Source organism: Macaca thibetana, chromosome 7, assembly GCF_024542745.1.
Source record: "Macaca thibetana thibetana isolate TM-01 chromosome 7, ASM2454274v1, whole genome shotgun sequence".
Lineage (NCBI taxonomy): Eukaryota > Metazoa > Chordata > Mammalia > Primates > Cercopithecidae > Macaca > Macaca thibetana.
Window position 1 is genome coordinate 86,304,602 of NC_065584.1, and position 21,290 is coordinate 86,325,891.

The 21,290-nt window shown below is 43.9% G+C and overlaps 1 protein-coding gene and 1 long non-coding RNA gene across 2 annotated transcripts; one reads left to right on the forward strand and one right to left on the reverse strand.

The window, feature by feature from the left end:
* Positions 1-805: 805 nt before the first annotated feature.
* Positions 806-21,242, reverse strand: TOX4 (TOX high mobility group box family member 4). The gene is made up of 9 exons (XM_050796518.1): positions 21,156-21,242; positions 20,872-20,940; positions 9,195-9,437; positions 7,740-8,000; positions 7,194-7,424; positions 5,100-5,180; positions 4,204-4,953; positions 2,430-2,593; positions 806-1,255 (listed from the first exon to the last, which is right to left on the reverse strand). Exons 1-9 carry the CDS (start codon positions 21,159-21,161, stop codon positions 1,195-1,197), a joined length of 1,866 nt encoding a protein of 621 aa, XP_050652475.1. The 5' UTR covers positions 21,162-21,242; the 3' UTR covers positions 806-1,194.
* Positions 19,905-21,160, forward strand: LOC126958378 (uncharacterized). Its single transcript, XR_007727172.1, has 3 exons — positions 19,905-20,069; positions 20,460-20,498; positions 21,071-21,160. It is a non-coding gene; the product is annotated as an uncharacterized LOC126958378 (long non-coding RNA).
* Positions 21,243-21,290: the final 48 nt, after the last annotated feature.

A 21,290-nucleotide genomic window follows, 5' to 3' on the forward strand; every position in this document is an offset into this window, starting at 1 on the left:
AGGCCGAGGTGGGCGGACCACAAAGTCAGGAGTTCAAGACCAGCCTGGCCAACATGGTGAAACCCTGTCTCTACTAAAAATACAAAAAATCAGCTGGGCATAGTGGCAGGCGCCTGTAATCCCAGCTACTCGGGAGGCTGATGCAGGAGAATTGCTTGAACCTGGGAGGCAGAGGTTCAGTGAGCTGAGATCGCACCACTGCACTCCAGCCCGGGTGACAGAGTGAGGCTGTCTCAAAAAACAAAACAAAAAAAACCCCACAGAAAACAGGAATGCATAGGATAAAACTATGTACATGGTTGGTTGAGGAGGAGGTTCTCTAGGAGAGCGTTTCCTGTTTTACAGACAGTAAAAATTTGAGTTTTATTTAAGGTTATCACCACTTGGACTATCGTGCTGTAAACTTCTGCTTATGCTGTTACAACTAGGTGGCTTTTCTGTTTTTCATTAGATTATGTCCAAGAAATAATGATAGATCTATGATCTTTTGAAGATATTGCATCAAACACAAGTGAATACAACTTTAGACTTTGGTAAAACCTCTTACTAATGATGTAGTTTTGCCTCTTAGATTCATGAATTGTGATAACTCAGATAAGGATGGTAACTGCAGAAATAATATATATATAAAGAGAAATAAACTCCTGGGTGATGTCATTTTCCATGTGGCCCAGTGTGCCTGTGTTGAAAAGTTTTGTTCTCAAAGCAGTGTATTGATGTGATAATGGGGAATAACATTTTTTTTTAAGAGGGAACCTTTAATATAATCTTTTAGCCCTTTTAAAATGGATACAGTGGCATTTTCTCCTAGGCTCAAAGCTGAGTACACTCCTGTAATTTTAATAATATTTTAAGCAAGTCCTGTGACAATTATACCAACAAGTTTCTTCAACCCCACCACCACCCCTACCATACCTATGCTTTGCTTGCCCATACTCCCTTCACCCTTTCCTCTGCTATTACCACTGGTATTTCTGCTTGTGGTTGAAAATAAAAAGCATCTCCAGATTGCAGCAAATTCAGTGGCCCTGCTCCACAGCCTGGCCTCTGCTGAAGGAAGAAAAGGGGTGAAACATGAATGGCCATCATGGGTTGTGATCAGGCACTACCAGAAGCCCAGCTTGTGTTTCAAAAACAGGCTCTTGAACATGTTCCCAGAAGATAACTCTTCACTGGCTTGGAGAACAGGAAGGACTATTTCACAAACACCACTGTGTTTGAATTTCTAGAGGCTACCCAGGCCAAGAATACATCCCTGAGAGAGAAAAAGACACACAAACAGAATTATACACAAACTGAAACAGAATTACAGCCTACTTTTTTTTTTTTTTTTTTTTTTGAGATGGACCTCCCGGGTTCATGCCATTCTCCTGCCTCAGCCTCCCGAGCAGCTGGGACTACAGGCGCCTGCCACCACATCCGGCTAATTTTTTGTATTTTTAGTAGAGACGGAGTTTCACCGTGTTAGCCAGGATGGTCTCGATCTCCTGACCTTGTGATCCACCCGCCTCGACCTCTGAAAGTGCTGGGATTACAGGTGTGAGCCACCACGCCCAGTCGCTACATTCTTTTTATCTGTCTTTTTTTATTTTTATTTTTATTTTGAGACAGAGTCTCGCTGTTGCCCAGGCTAGAGTGCAGTGGCATTATCTCCTTGGCTCACTGCAACCTCCGTCTCCCAGGGTCAAGAGATTCTCCTGCCTCAGCCTCCTGAGTAGCTGGGACTATAGGCGCCCGCCACCATGCCCAGCTAATTTTTGTATTTGTAGTAGAGATGGGGTTTCACCACATTGGCCCAGCTGGATTTTTTTTATCAGTCTTAAGCAAATAGGTTCCCAGATAATTTCCTGCAGCATATGGTTAGATAGTATCACCTTAGAAATATAAGAACAGTGGGCTTAAAAGTCAGAAGTAGAGGCAATGCTAATTTACTGTAGAGTTTTTGAAATAGGAAATAGAAATGCCTTGTCCTACAGCTATAGGTAATTCCCAGAGAAATTTGGGGAAAGGGGTAAAATCTTCCAAATTTCTCCCCATTTCCCTCACAAATTGCAAATTATCATATGCTACTTTCCACTTACCATTTCTCCCCAAATTCTAATTCCCTAAGTCTGATTTGCACTAAGGATTGAAAAGCTAGTATTTGCAAACACTAACAGCCTAATGTATTATCACATTTTTAAAGAGCATAGAGAGGTATGTGGTAACTGAAAAATGTGAACTGCTGATTACGTCATCTTTGGCTATGTGGCAAATGTAAGCTCTTAAGCAGGGGCGCTTTTCTAGTACGCCAGATAGACATACAGCAACCTACTCTACCTAAAGTAAGGTGACACTGAGATGTTGATTTTATGCTCAAGATTACCATGTTTCCCAACAGAATTAATTGACCAGTATCTGAATTATAAAAGGGGGAACTGTAAGCTCACCTGCAATGCTTCACCACACACTCATTGCTGCAGTATTCATTGTCCCAGTCCTTACTCACAATGGGAGGGTTCTCACAACCAGACCTCACACATCGAGGCTGGGGTGAGAGTGCCACAGGAGACCCACTCACCAATTCAACATCCATCTGAGAAGGAGACTCAACCTGTGAGAGGAAGAGAGTACCAAAGTGGATTAAATTGCTCCCTGCCTAGCTAGCTAGTTGAAACCAATGAAGCAAAAGGTATTACAATTCCTCACACTGGGGGTAAAACTGGAGAAGGTGAGTTCTTGGTCTCCCCCTCAACAGTCTAGCTTCAGAACTTTGCCAAGCAGAATGACGGAAGATTTTTCCCATCAGGAGAAAGGTGGGCATGTGGTAATGCTTTTTTTCCCCCTTAAGCCTGGCTAGTCAAGTATAGTACTGGGAATAAAGAGGTAGTCCTTTTTTTGTTTGTTTTTTTTGAGACGGAGTCCTGCTCTGTCTCCCAGGCTGGAGTGCAGTGGCGCGATCTCGGCTCACTGCAAGCTCCGCCTCCCCAGTTCATGCCATTCTCCTGCCTCAGCCTCCTGAGTAGCTGGGATTTCAGGCACCTGCCACGACGCCTGGCTAATTTTTTGTATTGTTAGTAGAGATAGGGTTTCACCACGTTGGCCAGGCTGGTCGCGAACTCCTGACCTCAGGTGATCCACCTGCCTTGGCCTCCCAAAGTGCTAGGATTACAGACGTGAGCCACCATGCCCGGCCATATTTATGTGTTTTAAAAAACAATGGTATGAACCAATTAAATTTTTCTGGCTATACCCTCTGCCCCACACACATTTAAAACATCAAGCTAAGGAACTTAAGACCCAGGATAAATGAAAAGCTTTATATGTCCAAAGTTTAAGATCCTTGGGTAAACAACTCTGAAAAATAACTGTTTAGGCTATATCCTGTCCAGCTGAACTAGTGGCCGCTGCTTAGTTAAGGAGTGGTCCTTAATGTATCTCACTAAAAACACTATGGGGTACGCGGTGGCTCAACGCCTGTAATCCCTGCATTCTGGGAGGCCGAGGCGGGCGAATCACGAGGTCAGGAGTTCAAGACCAGCCCAACCAACATGGTGAAACTCCATCTCTAGTTAAAAATACAAAAAATTAGCTGGTTGTAGTGGCGATTACCTGTAATCCCAGCTACTTGGGAGGCTGAGGCAGGAGAATCACTTGAACCCAGGAGGTGGAGGTTGCAGTAAGCCGAGAGTACACCACTGCACTCCAGCCCAGGCAACAGAGCGAGACTCCGTCTCAAAAAAAAAAACAGGGTGGGCGCAGTGACTCACACCTGTAATCCCAGCATTTTGGGAGGCCAAGACAGGCAGATCACCTGAGGTCAGGAGTTCAAGTCCAGCCTGACCAACATGGAGAAACCGTCTCTACTAAAAATACAAAATTGGCCAGGCATGATGGCACATGCCTGTAATCCCAGCTACTCAGGAGGCTGAGGCAGGAGAATCACTTGAACCCAGGAGGTAGAGGTTGTGGTGAGCCAAGATTGCACCATTGCACTCCAGCCTGGGCATAGACATCTCAAAAAAAAAAAAGAAAAACCACCAATATGGGTACCTTGGGTAAGACAAGTCACTGTTGCAAGGAAATCCCATCTGCAGGATGTTTTGTGTTCCTGGTTGCTGGGCATTAAATGCTAGTAGCAGCCCCCACTTTTATTTGGTCAACCAAAAATGTTTTTATACATTTCCACTAGACTAGAGGAAAGACTTAAAATCAAAGGCTCACCTCAGGAACTACATCTGTGATCATCTCACAGATAGTCTCAGGAGAAGTTGCCTCCACTGTATGGGCCTCAGGGCTGTTGTTCATAGGCCGCTCAGGACTACTTTCCACAGTTGGTGGGACTAAGGTAGTCTGCATTTTCAAAGTGGGTAGAGGCACACTCTTGATCTGCAGAGGGGGTGGCTGTTGCTGTAAATTGATTCGAACTTTCTGAGGTGGAGGCTGTTGCATGGCCTGGAGTGGAGGCGGCTGCTGCAGAATGGTAACTTGCTGCTGAGTTGGGGGTTGTGGCATCTGTTGTAATGGAGGGGGCTGTAGTCGGGGTGGAGGCAGTTGCATAGAAGCAGCAGCAGCAGCAGCTGCTGCTGCCTGCAACACTGACCGAGTGACAATCTGGGCTTGTTGACTGGGCTGGATAGTGGCTGTACTGGTTTGGCCTAGCTGAAGCCCCCGGGAGGTCACCACTGTGGCTGGGATAACAGTAACCATCCCTCCTTGAGACATAGTAATGGACGAGGGCAACATTTGTTTGGTAATAATCAACTTGGTGATATTGGGCTGACCCCCAGCTCCAGAAGATGCCTGGTTTGCCACATAGGATGAAAGGGTGGAGTTAACAACAATGGATGGGGACAGGGCAGGGGGCTCTATTGAAGCTGGTGCTGGAGATGCTGGGTCAACAGTAGCCATAGGAGGTGGAGAAGGAGTTTGTGATGGTGGTGCTGGATCCAATTCCACTGTTTCTACAGTGGCCTAAAAGAAGACAAAAATAAATAATTACATAAATAAATAAATAAATAAATAAATCACTTGGTTGTATTTACTTCTTAAAACTGCTAACAAATACTTCCAAAAAACTTCTTACTGGTTTAAATATCCATCTACCCTATCCCTCTTACCTGACACTCCTGGTTGTCTTTGTAAGCAGCCAGTGCCTTCAGATACTCTTTCTTGGCAGCCTCAGTTTTCCTCTTATATACCTGCAAAAAAGAGACTTTAAAAAAAAAAAGACTCCCCATACTCCTGGGGAAGACTGATAGTTCTGTATTATTTATCAATGAATGACAATTCATCTTAGTCTAATCACTGACAACCCCTATCAGTGAATACAATTCTGAAAGCTAACAGTCAAGACAACCTCTATGGCAGACTCACTCCACTGAGCATATCTCTGAAAGACAACCAATCAACAGGAGTCTGGCAGGAATAGCTACTATTTATTTTATTTTATTTTTTCTGAGCCAGAGTCTTGTTCTGTTGCCCAGGCTGGAGTGCAGTGGCACATTCTTGGCTTGCTGCAAGCTCTGCCTCCCAGGCCACCGCACCTGGCCTTTTTTTGAATTTCTTTTTCTTTTTTGGATTTAGACTCCTGGGTTCAAGCGATTCTCCTGTCTTAGCCTCCCAAGTAGCTGGGATTACAGGTGTGCACCACCATGCCTGGCTTGTTTTGGATTTTTAGTAGAGACAAGGTTTCACCATGATGGCCAGGTTGGTCTCGAACTCCTGACCTCAAGTGATCTGCCCTCCTCGGCCTCCCAAAGGGCTGGGATTACAGGTGTGAGCCACTGGGCCTGGCCCTCTTCTCACATTAAAAAAAAAATTTTGTTTTTGAGATGGAGTTTCATCCTCTCTCATCCCCTAGGTGGCCCAATCTCGGCTCACTGTAACCTACACCTCCCGGGTTCAAGCAGTTCTACCTCAGACTCCTGAGTAACTGGGATTACAGGCAGCCACCAGCACGCCTGGCTAATTTGGTATTTTTAGTAGAGATGGGGTTTTACCATGTTGGCCAGGCTGGTCTCGAACTCCTTACCTCAAGTGATCCGCCTGCCTCGGTCTCCCAAAGTGCTGGGATTACAGGCGTGAGCCACCGTGCCAGGGCTTATTCTTAAATTCTTTTTTTTTTTTTTGTTGAGACAGAGTCTCGCTTTGTCGCCCAGACTGGAGTGCAGTGGCCGGATCTCAGCTCACTGCAAGCTCCGCCTCCCGGGTTCACGCCATTCTCCTGCCTCAGCCTCCCGAGTAGCTGGGACTACAGACGCCCGCCACCTCGCCCGGCTAGGTTTTTGTATTTTTTAGTAGAGACGGGGTTTCACCGTGTTAGCCAGGATGGTCTCGATCTCCTGACCTTGTGATCCGCCCGTCTTGGCCTCCCAAAGTGCTGGGATTACAGGCTTGAGCCACCGCGCCCGGCCCTATTCTTAAATTCTTATAGTAAAATTATTACTGTGTGGGTTTAGGAGGTAAAGCTAAATACTACCACCACAAACAGCACAACAAAAGCCAAGAACAAACTAGAGGGTTTCACTCATCTATCCTTGTGATTAGCCCTTAGCCCTTCACTGTCACTAAGCAGAAGTGTGCAATTTAAGATGAAAGGGCTTGGCCCTACCAGAGCTTCTTCCACACATTATTTAGATATTTTTGGGGCTGGGCGCGGTGGCTCAAGCCTGTAATCCCAGCACTTTGGGAGGCTGAGACGGGCGGATCATGAGGTCACGAGATCGAGACCACCCTGGCTAACACGGTGAAACCCCATCTCTGCTAAAAATACAAAAACAAAATTAGCCCGGTGTGGTGGTGGGCACTTGTAGTCCCAGCTACTTGGGAGGCTTAGGCAGAAGAGCGGCGTGAACCCAGGAGGAGAGTCTCGCTCTCTCTCCCAGGCTGGAGTGCAGTGGCCAGATCTCAGCTCACTGCAAGCTCCGCCTCCCGGGTTTACGCCATTCTCCTGCCTCAGCCTCCCAAGTAGCTGGGACCACAGGCGCCCGCCACCTTGCCCAGCTAGTTTTTTTTGTATATTTTAGTAGAGACGGGGTTTCACCGTGTTAGCCAGGATGGTCTCGATCTCCTGACCTCATGATCCGCCCGTCTCGGCCTCCCAAAGTGCTGGGATTACAGGCTTGAGCCACCGCGCCCAGCCGAAAACCTCTATTTTTATCTCTTTAAAAACTTTTGGAACATTCACTACTAGTTCCTCAACATTTGCTCACCTGTTTTTGCTCCTCTCCAAGACTATCCCACATGGAGGCCACAATTTTTGAAACCTCACCAAAAGTGGCATTAGGATTCTGTCCCTTGATGGCAGCCTGTGTATCACGAAAGAATAAAGCATATGCTGAAACTGGTTTCTGAGGTTCATTAGGATCTTTCTTTTTTCTCTTCTTTGGGGCCTTCTGCTTTTTCCCTGCTTCCACCACCACTGTCTTCTGGCTGGGAAGTTGCTGTTAAGAGAGAAAAAGAATTACACAATGGATGATGACAAGTATTATGTCTGGAAACTAGCCACATGTATGGAATTTTCAGAAATGCTAAAAATCATGGAAATAGCATTAAAAGACACTGGTCAAGTATGGAGAACCAATAAGAATAGGGATTGAGAGAATTATAAACTGGAAATTGGTAGGTGGAACCCCATACCCAGAAAAGAGCAGAGGAGATGGCATGGTAAGGCTAAAGAATACTGATTAAGCTCTGTATCCCAAGAATTTTATCCTAGAATATCACAGCAGAATTGATTTTGGCAGGGAATGCCTCACCCTCCGGAAATCCTCAACACCATCCTCATGAAGTGAACTAGTAGGTGAAGGCGTGGTTGAAAGACGATCTTCAGGTGACTGGGCAGGTGGTAGGATGGTGCCACCCCCTAAGCTCAAACCCAGTTGGGAACTCAGTTCTGACTGATCAATGGTGGTCAACTGGCTATGCCCCATCAAGCCAGATGTCATGTCTGTCATTGGTACATCAATTGTAACAGGTGGGTTGGCACTATACTGAGTTCCTATAGAGTGGTCCAAGTCCTGAGAGAAGCAGAAGGACTAATTAAACAGTAAATATAAAAAAACACCACTTTCCCCCCCTAAATTTAAGATAGCTTATAAATTCCCTGCCTACCCAGATTGTATCATTTAAAATACAAAACATGCCGGGCGCGGTGGCTCACGCCTGTAATCCCAGCACTTTGGGAGGCCAAGGCGGGCGGATCACAAGGTCAGGAGATCGAGACCACGGTGAAACCCCGTCTCTACTAAAAATACAAAAAATTAGCCGGGCGCGGTTGTGGGCGCCTGTAGTCCCAGCTACTCGGGAGGCTGAGGCAGGAGAATGGCGTGAACCCGGGAGGCAGAGCTTGCAGTGAGCCGAGATCGCGCCACTGCACTCCAGCCTGGGCGACAGAGCGAGACTCCGTCTCAAAAAAAAAAAAAAAAAAAAAAAACAAAACATAAAATAAATTGTCTTCAAAACTGAAAATAAAAACATAAGCTTTTTAAAAAAGTACAGAAATTAATGAATTTACTTCTTTGCACTCAAAAGAAGAACTAAAAATAATCAGAGAAGTCATACTGTTGGAGAAGTTAAAGAGCTATCAACTTATTCAGTAATCTATAAGTAGGGACAACACATTGAGTAAAGAAAAACTTCCTGTCTGTACCCTCCCAAAATAATAGCTTTTAAAATAATACACAGGCAGTCAGCATAAATAGGCCAATATTACAGAAGTTTGGCATCAAATATAGAGTGTGAAGATGTGCTACTGGTTTCATGTGCCAGAAGCCCAACATACTGATTTATATTACATAGTAATCTACAATACTATATTTGACTCAGACCTTTTTTTTAAAAAAAAGCTCTGATCTGCTGGCTTCTCAACATGATTCAGACCATTTTTTAATAAATCCCTCCACGTGCCAGCTATCACATTCAAATTTGAATCCTAGGATGTGAAGGTCATAATAAAAGCAGAAAACACTTTCCCAAAAACCACAATAATTTTCTAACCAGACATTGTACAATTTTAAATTATTTTTCAAGTAAAATCTACCTACATGGTAAATTTCATTTATTCAGGTGAAACTAAGTCTTTGTTGGTGAGCCTTTAGCCACAAGAAGACACACAAGTAATACCCAAGTGTAGTAGGGAATAGAGTAACTTTTGTCTCCCCTAATGCCATGCCTGTTAGCTGGGGTAAGCCTGACAATCTCTTGCCCCTTACCATGGTCAAGCCCCCACTCAGGAGCCCCCCGCCCTGCTCCATCAAGCCATGGGTCATGCCCACAGGCATGTCCAATGTCTGGACCCCATACTGGGCTGAAAAACTGCCATCCTGTGAAGAGGAAGGGTCTGCCAGGTCATCAAAGTGGCCAACCACATCTGAGACAGCCAATGAGGGATCAGAATCCAAGGAGATAGGTGGGATTTCAAATTCCTCATCTCCCAAGCTTGGTGTATGGAATGTCTGTAGGGAAAAAAGGGGGAAAAGAATTAGCGAAAAGAGGAGAAATGGCATACTACTAAGTGAAGAACATAATGGGGTACTAGAGATTCTCAGGGTACATTTTTTCTGCTTAGGATCCTATTTTATAATCAATTTCTTAGAACCTATTATTTTTACCAATCTCTCTTCTGATACCCTTGGTCACTTGGTGCATTCAAGGCTGCTAACATCAGTCACAATTTTCAATTCTTTTATCTCTTTCTACCATTACCACTCTTTTGTCCTAAATTATGCCTATTGTTCTAATGAAAAATTCTTCCAGTACCATTACTTAGAATACAGCCTTTATAACCTGCTTACTATGATCCTTGAAATCTCTCTAAAGATTCTAATAGAGCAGTTATTTCACAATTATTACAACTAAACTGTTAGGCCACAGAAATTTGCTGTCAGCCAGCCAATTGTACTTTGTTGTTTTAGGTTCCTTTCAAACAGATGCTAAAATGTACTGTCATGGAAACTTTATCCCCCTCTAAAATATTTGCACTTAGAGTCTCCTACTTCTTCTCCACTTTAGAAATTATAATGTTAACAACTAAAGATTCCCATTTGTTTTTTTTGTTTTTTTTTGAGACAGAGTCTCGCTCTGTCGCCCAGGCTGGAATGCAGTGGCTCGATCTCCACTCACTGAAAGCTCCACCTCCCGGGTTCAGGCCATTCTCCAGCCTCAGCTTCCCATGTAGCTGGGACTACAGGCGCCCACCACCACGCCCGGCTAATTTTTTTGTATTTTTAGTAGAGACGGAGTTTCACCGTGCTAGCCAGGATGGTCTCGATCTCCTGACCGCGTGATCCACCCACCCTGGCCTCCCAAAGTGCTGGGATTACAGGCGTGAGCCACCGCGCCCGACCAAGATTCCCATTTGTATACGATTTTCAGAAAACCTCAACAATGCCAAAAATGCTAGTCTTGCTGAACAAGCTTCTCTCTAAGAGAGGAAAAGGATTACTCCAGCTGGCTAAAGACCCTATCTCTTCCTGTGAGTCCAACTAGGTCAATAATAATACATTCTTTCTCTTCTGAATGAGGCCACCACTCATGCAGCTAACAGACCAAGATATGATCTAAGATATGTTAAGTGCTATGGTTCTGTTTTGACACTAAAATCTAAATGGTGGCATTTGCAACAATAGACAATTATAAATAATAGCAAGAGACTGCTATCAGAGAGACCGGGGTACAAGACCTTGAACAAGTTTTTCTTCATCTGTAAAATGGGAATTACAATGGTAATCCCCTTATATGGTTATTATTAGGATAAGTGAGATTTCATGCATAAAAGCTTAGCACATTGCCTGATACATATAATGGCTTAATAACCATCATTAACCATTGTTATGAATAATATCCTAATAATGATTCCTTTGCCCCCTACCCCAACCAATTATCACAGATAATTGGAATTTTAGAAACTTTAAATTCTATCAATCTAACACATAGCATAGTAAATATAAACTGATTCAGATCAAATTCAATTGGTACCCACTTTTTTTTTTTTGTAATTGAACAATGCATTCTTTAAATAAGAGTTCCTAAAGGTTTCATTTTTTTTTTTTTTTTTTTTTTTTGAGATGGGGTATTGCTCTGTCACCAAAGCTGGTCTGTAATTCCTGGGCTCAAGCAAGCCTCCAGCCCCAGCCTCCCAAGTAGTTGGGACTACAGGCATGTGCTGCCACACCCAGCTAATTTTTAAAATTTTTTGTAGAGACAAGCTCTCCCTGTGTTGCCCAGGCTAGTCTCGAACTCCTGGGCTCAACTGATCCTACTGCCTCAGTCTCCAAAGTGTTGGGCTTACAGACCTCAAGGTTCCTCTAGATCCTGAAAGGTTCTTCTATTATGACCATTTCTGTTTTTTTTTTTTTTTTTTTGAGATGGAGTCTTGCTCTGTAGCCCAGGCTGGAGTGCAGTGGCGTGATCTTGGCTCACTACAACCTCTGCCTCCAGGGTTCAAGCAATTCTCCTGCCTCAGCCTCCCAAGTAGCTAGGACTACTACAGGTGTGTGCCACCATGCCCAGCTAATTTCTGTATTTTTTAATAGAGACAGGGTTTCACCATGTTGGCCAGGATGGTCTTGATCTCTTGACTTTGTGATCCGCCCACCTCGGTCTCCCAAAGTGCTGGGATTACAGGCACTGGCCACTGCGCTTGGCAGTTTTATTTTTTTTCTTTTTTGAGATAGAGTCTCCTTTGTCACCCATGATAAAGTGCAGTGGTGCAATCTTGCTCACTGCAATCTCTGCCTAGTTTTATTTTTTTTCTTTTTTGAGATAGAGTCTCCTTTGTCACCCATGATAAAGTGCAGTGGTGCAATCTTGCTCACTTCAATCTCTGCCTCCCGGGTTCAAGTGATTCTCCCACCTCAGCCTCCCAAGTAACTGATACTATAGGTGCATACCACCACGCCAGGCTAATTTTTTTTTTTTTTTTTTTTTTTTGAGACAGAGTTTCACTCTTTTTGCCCAGGCTGGAGTGCAATGGCATGAACTCTGCTCACCACAACCTCCGCCTCCCAGGTTCAAGCAATTCTCCTGCCTCAGCCTCCCTAGTAGCTGGGATTACAGACATGTGTCACCATGCCTGGCTAATTGTGTATTTTTAGTAGAGACGGGGTTTCTTCATGTTGGTCAGGCTGGTCTTGAACTCCTGACCTCAGGTGATCCGCCCTCCTCGGCCTCCCAAAGTGCTGAGATTACAGGCATGGGCCACCCCGCCTGGCCACGACGCCAGGTTAGTTTTTGTATTTTTTTGTAGAGATTGGGTCTGGCCATATTGCCCAGACTGGTCTTGAACTCCTGGACTCAAGCCATCACCCTGCCTTGGCCTCCCAAACTGTTGGGATTACAAGCATGAGCCACAGCGCCCAGCCGCCAATTCTGGTTTAATGAAGACATTAGGCTGGGAGCGGTGGTTCACACCTGTAATCCCAGCACTTTGGGAGGCCCAGGTGGGTGGATCACACGAGGCCAGGAGTTCGAGACCAGCCTGGCCAACACAGTGAAACCCATCTCTACTACTAAAAGAACAAAAATTAGTCAGGCATGGTGGCACACACCTGTAATCCCAGGTACTCGAGAGGCTGAGGCACGAGGATTGCTCGAACTCAGGAGTTAGAGGTTGCAGTGAGCCAAGACTGCATCACTGCACTCCAGCCTGGGCAACAGACCAAGACCATGTCTAAAAGGAAAAAAAAAAAAAAAAAAAAAAAAAAAAAGAAAAGAAAGAAAGAAAGAAGAAAGAAAAAAGAGAAAAAAAAAAAGGCCAGGTGCGGTGGCTCACGCCTATAATCTCAGCACTTTGGGAGGCCGAGGCGGGTGGACCACTTGAGGTCAAGAGTTCGAGACCAGCCTGGCCAACATGGTGAAAATCCATCTTTACTAAAAATACAAAAATTAGCCTGGCGTGGTGGCGGGTACCTGTAATGCCAGCTACCTCAGGAGGCTGAGGCAGGAGAATAACTTGAATCCAGGAGGCAGAGGTTGCAGTGAGCCGAGATCGTGCCACTGCACCCCAGTCTGGGCGACAGAGGGAGACTCCGTCTCAAAAAAAAAGACATTGCTAGAAAGAAAATTTCCAGCTAGCAGAAACTAGGGAGAAAAAAGTATGCCTGTGAAATGCCCAATCTCTGTGAATCACATTTGTAAAAATTTCCTAAAAGACAAAAAGATATACATAGTTTCATTTCTGTATTTTCCTTCTCCTTACTATTTTACTTGGTATGGTAAAAAATTTGGTCCTTGTCTGAGATATAAGCAGCATGCGGAGCATAAGAACATGCAGTTCTCAACTGGGAGTGGTGGCTCATGCCTGTAATCCCAGTACCTTGGGAAGCCAAGGAGGGTGGATCACTTGAAGTCGGGAGTTCGGGACCAGCCTGGCCAACATGGAAAACCCCATCTCTACTAAAAATACAAAAATTAGCTGGGTGTGGTGGTGCACCCCTGTAATCCCAGCTACCTGGGTGGCTGAAGCACGAGAATCGCTTGAACCCGGGAGTTGGAGGCTGCAGTGAGCCAAGATCACACCACTGCACTCCAGCCTGGATGACAGAGCAAGACTGTCTCTCTCTCTCACACACACACACACACACACACAACAAAAAATATCAGGCAGTTCTTGATGGGAAAAACTAAACTTTCCCTAAGAACTGAACTTTTCTCAGTAGTATACAAATCATGTATTTATGTATGTTTTGTTTTGTTTTGTTTTAATTTTGAGACAGGGTCTTACCCTGTCGCCCAGGCTAAGTGCATGGCTCCATCATCACTCACTGCAGCCTTGAACTCTTGGGCTCAAGTGATCTTCCCACCTTGGCCTCCCAAAGTTCTAGGATTACAAGTGTGAGCCACTGTGTCTGGCCCATAATTTTTGTTATGGTGTAGAAGTTCTTAACTTCCAATCCATGACTCTTTCTGATATTTCAGTTTAGGTTTACATGAGCAGTTTTAAGGTAGAAGGTACAAAGATTTTTACCAAATTCTCATACCAAAAAAAAAAAAAAGTTATAGGAACATGGATCAAGGGAAACATTTACTGTACTAGACTAATAGTAAAATGGTAGTTTCCAAAATTTTTAAGATACAGATTGCTTTGTTAAAGCAAAGATGCCTACCCTTTTCTGCTTACCACAACAAAACAGCAACTTTGTCAGGATATAAAAAATGATACTATCCGTTAATGAGAACCCCAAAAGGATAAAAATTCATATCCAAAACAAGGGACCAGTGTTCCACAAGTGACTACCCCTCATAAACCATCTGGAATGTTCTCATTGTACACTAAAAAATTAGACATGGCTACATAAAATGAACTGGGCAATGATAAAAAAAAATATATATATAGATATGGAGAGATTCCATTATGTAGGACCGACAAGGCATTCTTTCTATATGCCACCCCTTGGGATGTGGAAAAGCTTTGTTATTCAGTACCTATGGCTTTCATGGTGGTTTTCTGGGTTCTGTTTTATTTCTTCCTTTAAGTATGAATAGTAAGGTAACTGCAATTATCAAGAATACAGAGGGTTAAAAAAAAAAAGGATACAGAAGGGTAAACCACATGCTATAATAAAAATAGAGATTCACTAAAATCTCTTTCACTACAAATGATCAGTAAAATCCAAAAATGAATATCTAAACTTATTTTATTTTAGTGGATTACATAAAGAGATCACATTCTAGACTGTTAAATATAAAACAAAGCTAAAACTGTAGCAAATATTAAAAAGAAATGGTTTGGACACAGAAAGAGAAAACAGGAACATGATATGCAGTTACCTTCTAACTTAGCTTTCCTTTCCTCCTCTGTTCAATTCCTGGGCCTTTTTGAGGGAGGGGCTGGTTTGGGAATTACAGTTTATAAGGAAAGATGCTTAAATATCAAGAGAACCAAAAAAATCAAAAATACCATTTCCCTCCCTTTTTTCATTCTCTGATACCAAAACATACAATCTATTTCTTTAGCTTATTATATATTCATTTTAGAGAAATTTATTTTAATCCAACACCTATTTATTCAACAATACAATGGTACTATGGGTTATTTAAATAGCTGTTCTTTTTTTTTTTTTTTTTTTTTTTTTTTTGAGACGGAGTCTCGCTCTGTCACCCAGGCTGGAGTGCAGTGGCCGGATCTCAGCTCACTGCAAGCTCCGCCTCCCGGGTTTTACGCCATTCTCCTGCCTCAGCCTCCCGAGTAGCTGGGACTACAGGCGCCCGCCGCCTCGCCCGGCTAGTTTTTTGTATTTTTTAGTAGAGACGGGGTTTCACCGTGTTAGCCAGGATGGTCTCGATCTCCTGACCTCGTGATCCGCCCGTCTCGGCCTCCCAAAGTGCTGGGATTACAGGCTTGAGCCACCGCGCCCGGCCTTAAATAGCTGTTCTTAAAAACTGATGTAGTAGTGAAAATTTTACCTATTCAGCCTGAAATAATGAACTAGTTCTAATGCTACAGTTACTTTTCCTACCGAAGGATAGGTACCTTTAGGCCTAATTATTTCCCCAATGTGCTCTAAGCATAATACCACTATATTAGAGCCAATCTGAAAAACAGAAACAGAAAGATTAAATTGCCTTCCGATCATAGAACTTTCCATCTCAGGCAATGCTATCTCTGGACTGCTACTCTTTTGAAATTATTACTATTTCTTATTTCATTGATATATAACTTATGTAAGGTACATAAATTTTAAGTGTATAGCTTAACGGATTTTTTAGATATGCAACCATCCAAGTAATCACTATCCAGATCAAAGATGCAGAACATTTCCTTGTGCCCCTTTCCAGTGAATACTTCCTTCCCTTCCCAACAGGTATCACTATTTTGATAGCTCAGTTTTGCCTATTCTTGACCCTCATTTAAAAATATGAACTAATATGAACTAGCCAGGCGCGGTGGCTCATGCCTGTAATCCCAGCACTTTGGGAGGAGGAGGCGAGTGGATCACAAGGTCAGGAGATCAAGACTGGCCTGGCCAACATTGTGAAACCCCACCTCTACTAAAAATACAAAAATTAGCTAGGCATGGTGGCGGGCACCTGTAGTCCGAGCTACTTGTGAGGCTTAGGTAGCAGAATCGCTTGAACCCAGGAGGCAGAGGTTGCAGTGAGCCAAGGCTGAACCACGGCATCCCAGCCTGGGTGACAGAGTGAGACTCCATCTCAAAAAAAAAAAAAAAAAAAAAAAGAACTAATATAGTATCTACTCTTTTATGTCTGTTTTCTACTCAACAATATATTGTTTAGATTATCCAACTGCATTTATAATTTCATTTTTTATTTCTGTGTAGTATTCCTTTTCACAAATACACCATTTTTTCTGTTGATAGACATCTGGGTTGTTTTCAGGGTTAAGCTATTAAGAATAAAGTTGCTGTGAACATGTTTTTGGTGAACATATGCAATCATTTCTGTTGTGTACATATCATAGAGTGGAATTTACCTGGTCATAGGTTAGGGGTGACATGTTTATCTTTAGTAGGCTCTGCTAGTTTTCCAGTGGCTCAATTAATTTACACTCTCACTAGGAATAATTAAGTCATCCACATCCACTGGGTAAGGTGGCTCACAGCTATAATCCCAGCACTTTGGGAGGCTGAGGCAGGTAGATCACTTGAGGTCAGGAGTTTGAGAGCAACTTGGCCAACATGGTGAAAACCGGTCTCTACCAAAAATACTAAAAAAATTAGCCAGGTGTGGTGGTGCATTCCTGTAAACCCAGCTACTCAGGAGGTTGAGGCACAAGAGTTGCTTCAACGTGGGAGGTGGAGGTTGCAGTGAGTCGAGATCCCGCCACCGCACTGTAGCTTGGGCGACAGAGCAAGACTATCTCAAAACAAACAAACAAACAAAGAAAAAAACAAAAGAGTTATCCACATCCTTGCCAACTCTTACTGGCAATTTGGACATCTTCTTTTGTGAAGTGACTGTTCAAATCTTTTGCCTCCTTTTATTTTATTTTTTTGAGACGGAGTTTCACTCTTGTTGCCCAGGCTGGAGTGCAATGGTGCAATCTCAGCTTACCACAACTTCCACGTCCCAGGTTCAAGTGATTCTCCTGCCTCAGCCTCCCGAGTAGCTAGGATTACAGGCATGCGCTGCCACGCCCAGCTTATTTTGTATTTTTAGGAGACGGGGTTTCTCCATGTCGCTCGGGCTGGTCTTGAACTCCAGACCTCAGGTGATCCACTCACCTCAGCCTCCCAAAGTGCTGGAATTACAGGCATGAGCCACCACGCCTGGCCTTTGCTTCCTTTTAAATTGGATTCTTTCTTTTACTCTGCAGAAATACTTGATATATTCTGAATATGAGTTAGATATATATATGTATTGTAAATATCTTCTCCCAGTCTGTGGAATGCCTATTTGTTATGAAATCATGTTTTTTGATGAAAAGAAGTTCCTAATTACAGTGGAGACCAATTATTCATTTTTTAAATGTTTAGTACTTTTTATGGGCAACTACTTTTTTCGGGGAGGGTCAGCAAACTCTAAAAATTTCCTCTCTTGTAAAAACAATTTTTTTAAATATTACCTTTACCTACTTCTAAGATCTATTTGGGATGGCTCACAATAAAACCATAACCCCATTAAAGTAAGTTATAAAACAATCATTACCACCACTACCAAGGGAAAGGGAAGGTATAGAAGTTGTAATGAGAAAATGGAGAACTGTTAACAATGAACTTTTTCCTCAGGCAAAAGGAAGCTACTGAAATTGAGACTAAAACTTAGCTATCAGCTTCTTGGCAAAATAAAATAAGATTTCTTAAGTCCCAAAAACAAAAACAAAGGACAGACTGAACTTGGAAAGTTTCTTTCTTTTTCATTATAATATTACTTATTAATACTTTAAATTTACTTTTCTTCACTATACACCATGATTCTTCATGGGAGGTTTCTTGACATAAAAAGGAACCACTTCGGGCCAGGCATGGTGGCTCACACCTATAATCCTAGCACTTTGGAAGGCTGAGGTGGGAGGATCGCTTGAGCCTAGGAATTTGAGACCAGCCTGGACAACATGGTGAGATCCTGTCTCTATCAAACACAAAAGCAAAAAGGAACCACTTTTTTAATGTGGTTACCTCTAGATTATTCAATTTCATAAACAGGGTAGAGAATTAAGAACAGTGGGTAAACTTAAAAGCTACTTGTATTTCATTTTAAAATGCACTTTCACATGAATGAGGCCAAAGTCAAATTTATAACACTCTAAATAACAAAATTTAAACTGTGGAGACCTGATTGAGGAGAAATTGGGAATTTCATGCAGATAAGTCCAATATGAGATTTGCAACACTCAAATAATTAAATTTCAAAATGGAGATCTCACTCGAAGAAACTGGCAACTGAGAGTGCAAAGCACCAAGCACATTTTAGCTGTTTTTGTTTTGAGACGGAGTCTCACTTGTTCACCCAAGCTGGAGTACAATGGTGCGATCCTGGCTCACTGCAAACTCTGCTTCCCGGGTTCAAGTGATTCTCCTGCCTCAGTCCCCTGAGTAGCTGGGATTACAGGTGCGCACCACCATGCCTGGCTGATTTTTGTATTTTTGGTAGAGATGGGGTTTCACATGTTGGTCAGGCTGGTCTTGAACTCCTGACCTCGTGATCCGCCCACCTTGGCCTCCCAAAGTGCTGGGATTACAGGCATGAGCCACCATGCTTGGCCTCAGCTGTTTTTTTAAAAATTAATTATTACTTTTTTTTATAGAGACGGAGTTTGATCACGTTGCCCAACCTGGTCTAGAACTCTTGGGCTCAAGCAATTCTCCCACCTCAGCCTCCCAAACAGTTCGGATTAGTGGCATGAGCCACTGTGCTGGGTCCAGATTTAGGTTTTATATCATTTCTAAGTTTGCCACATACTAGATTCACACTTACCCTGCTTATAAGACTAATAAAGCAACAAAAAAGTTAAACTGGCGCCGGGCATGGTGGCTTATGCCTATAATCCTAGCACTTTGGGAGGCTGAGGTGGATAGATCACTTGAGGCCAGGAGTTCAAGACCAGCCTGGACAACATGATGAAACCCTGTCTCTACTAAAATACAAAAAAAGAAAAAGAAAAAGAAAAAAGAAAAAAAATTAGCTGGGTGTGGTGGCGCACACCTGTACTCCCAGCTACTTGGGAGGCTGAGGCAGAAGAATCACTTCAGCCCAGGAGGTGGAGGCTGCAGTGAGCCAAGATCGTGCCACGGCACTGCAGCCTGGGCTACAGGGAGACTGTCACCTCCCCCCCACAAAAAAAGAAAAAAAAGTTAAACTAGCAACTACCCCTTGTCAACCCCATTTTCATCCATGAAAACGTTAGGATTATAGGATAAGCGCATGCGACAGCCACTGACAATTCTTGGTACAAAAAACTGATGCAAATGGTCCACACCACTTTTGAAAATAAATTTAAAAGTCCTCAAAAAATGGCACATGGTTCAAGACTTCAGTTTCTCAAAGACAGAAATTTTTGTCTGTTCCACCATTCTCTTTTGCTTCTCCTAAACAAGTGATACGTATCTATATTATGACAATATTTCAACCAGAATTTTTTTTTTTTTTTTGAGACAAAGTTTCCCTCTTTTTGCCCAGGCTGGAGTGCAATGGCGCGATCTCGGCTCACCACAACCTCCGCCTCCCGGGATCAAGCGATTCTCCTGCCTCAGCCTCCCGAGTAGCTGGGATTACAGGCATGCGCCACCACCCCGGCTAATTTTGTATTTTTAGTAGAGACGGGGTTTCTCCATGTTGGTCAGGCTGGTCTTGAACTCCCGACCTCAGGTGATCCACCTGCCTCGGCCTCCCAAAGTGCTGGGATTACAGGCATGAGCCACCGCGCCCGGCTCAACCAGATTTTTTTAACAAATACTTTAGGGTTTCATCACAACCTTTACTTCTACTATAAAACAGCATAAGAAGCTATTATTACAGCTGTTTGACAGTTGGGGAAACTATGACATACAACGATGAAGTAATGTGCCCAACGTCTGAGTCACAGAAAAACTGAAACACATATCCTACTCAACTCTTTTTATGTTCTCTAGCAGCTATTTCCTTTCTTCCTGGCATTAGCAAAACAAGCCGACACTGTGTAGGTAAAGGTAACCACAAACTTTTTATTAAAGTAGTAAATTTAGGCCAGGCGCAGTGGCTCAGGCCTGTAATTCCAGCACTTTGGGAGGCCGAGGTGGGTGGATCACTTGAGGTCAGGAGTTTGAGACCAGCCTGGCCAATATGGTGAAACTATATGTCTACTAAAGATACAAAATTAGCCGGGCATGGTGGCACACGCCTGTAATCCCAGCTACTCGGGAGGCTGAGGCAGGAGAATCGCTTGAACCCCGGAGGCGGAGGTTGCAGTGAGCCGACATCGCACCACTGCACTCCAGCCTGGGCGACAAAGCGAGACTCTGTCTCAAAACAAAACAAAACCAGTAGGAAATATAAATGAAACAAATTTAAAAAGACCCCTTCAACAGAGTTCGTTACAGGAATGAACACATGCTGTTCCACGGTCAACCCTCTGCTAGGTAAGCTCCTCCCCTCACCCCAATTTCTTCAGCTGCTGAAAAATTTTCTTCCCACTGCGATCCTTTAAGATTACTGTAGTTATTTCTCCCCAGAGAAAGGAGACAATTTCACTCTGTCTTCTAATCCAGAATCACTTTTCTCTTTAAATAGGTTATCTCTTTCCAATAGCTTGCTTTTCTGATGACAGCAACTTCCCAAGACTTCCCCAGATAGTCCCCATAGGCTCTAGAAGCAGCTGCCACTTTTCTCTAAACACCAATTGCAGCCCTTGGTTCCCAGCCCCCGTCCCTGGAGTGCGTGCTCTCCTCCCCACCACCCTACCCCACCGCTGCCTCAGGCCCTCCCCCCGCGGCGTCGGCAGCTCGTGCTCACCTCGGCCCCTGACAGGAAGGGGTGCGAAGGCCCTGTGATAGTCAGGTAATTGTCATTTCCTCCGGGAAACTGGAAACCAAAAGAAAGCCGCGGGGATAAGTTAGGGGGAGCAGGGAATTAGCTTGGAGCGATGGCTTCTGACCCCGACATTCTGACAACACTCCCCAAACCCCGCTCTCTCTCCTCTCCTCTCCGTCAGTCGCCTCTCCACCCGGCTTCCCGTCTCTGCTTCAACCCGGTCGGCCGCGTTCTCTCGCCAGCCTTCTTAGCTATCAGGTTCCTACCTCCATCTTCACACAACCGCTCCCACCGTCTCAGACCCTCATCGCTCCCACCGCCCCCACTGGTCTCGGAACTGCCGTCACTTCCGCAAGGACGTGCGTTACTCTCTGCTCATTGGAAGGAGCGCCGTGGGGCTG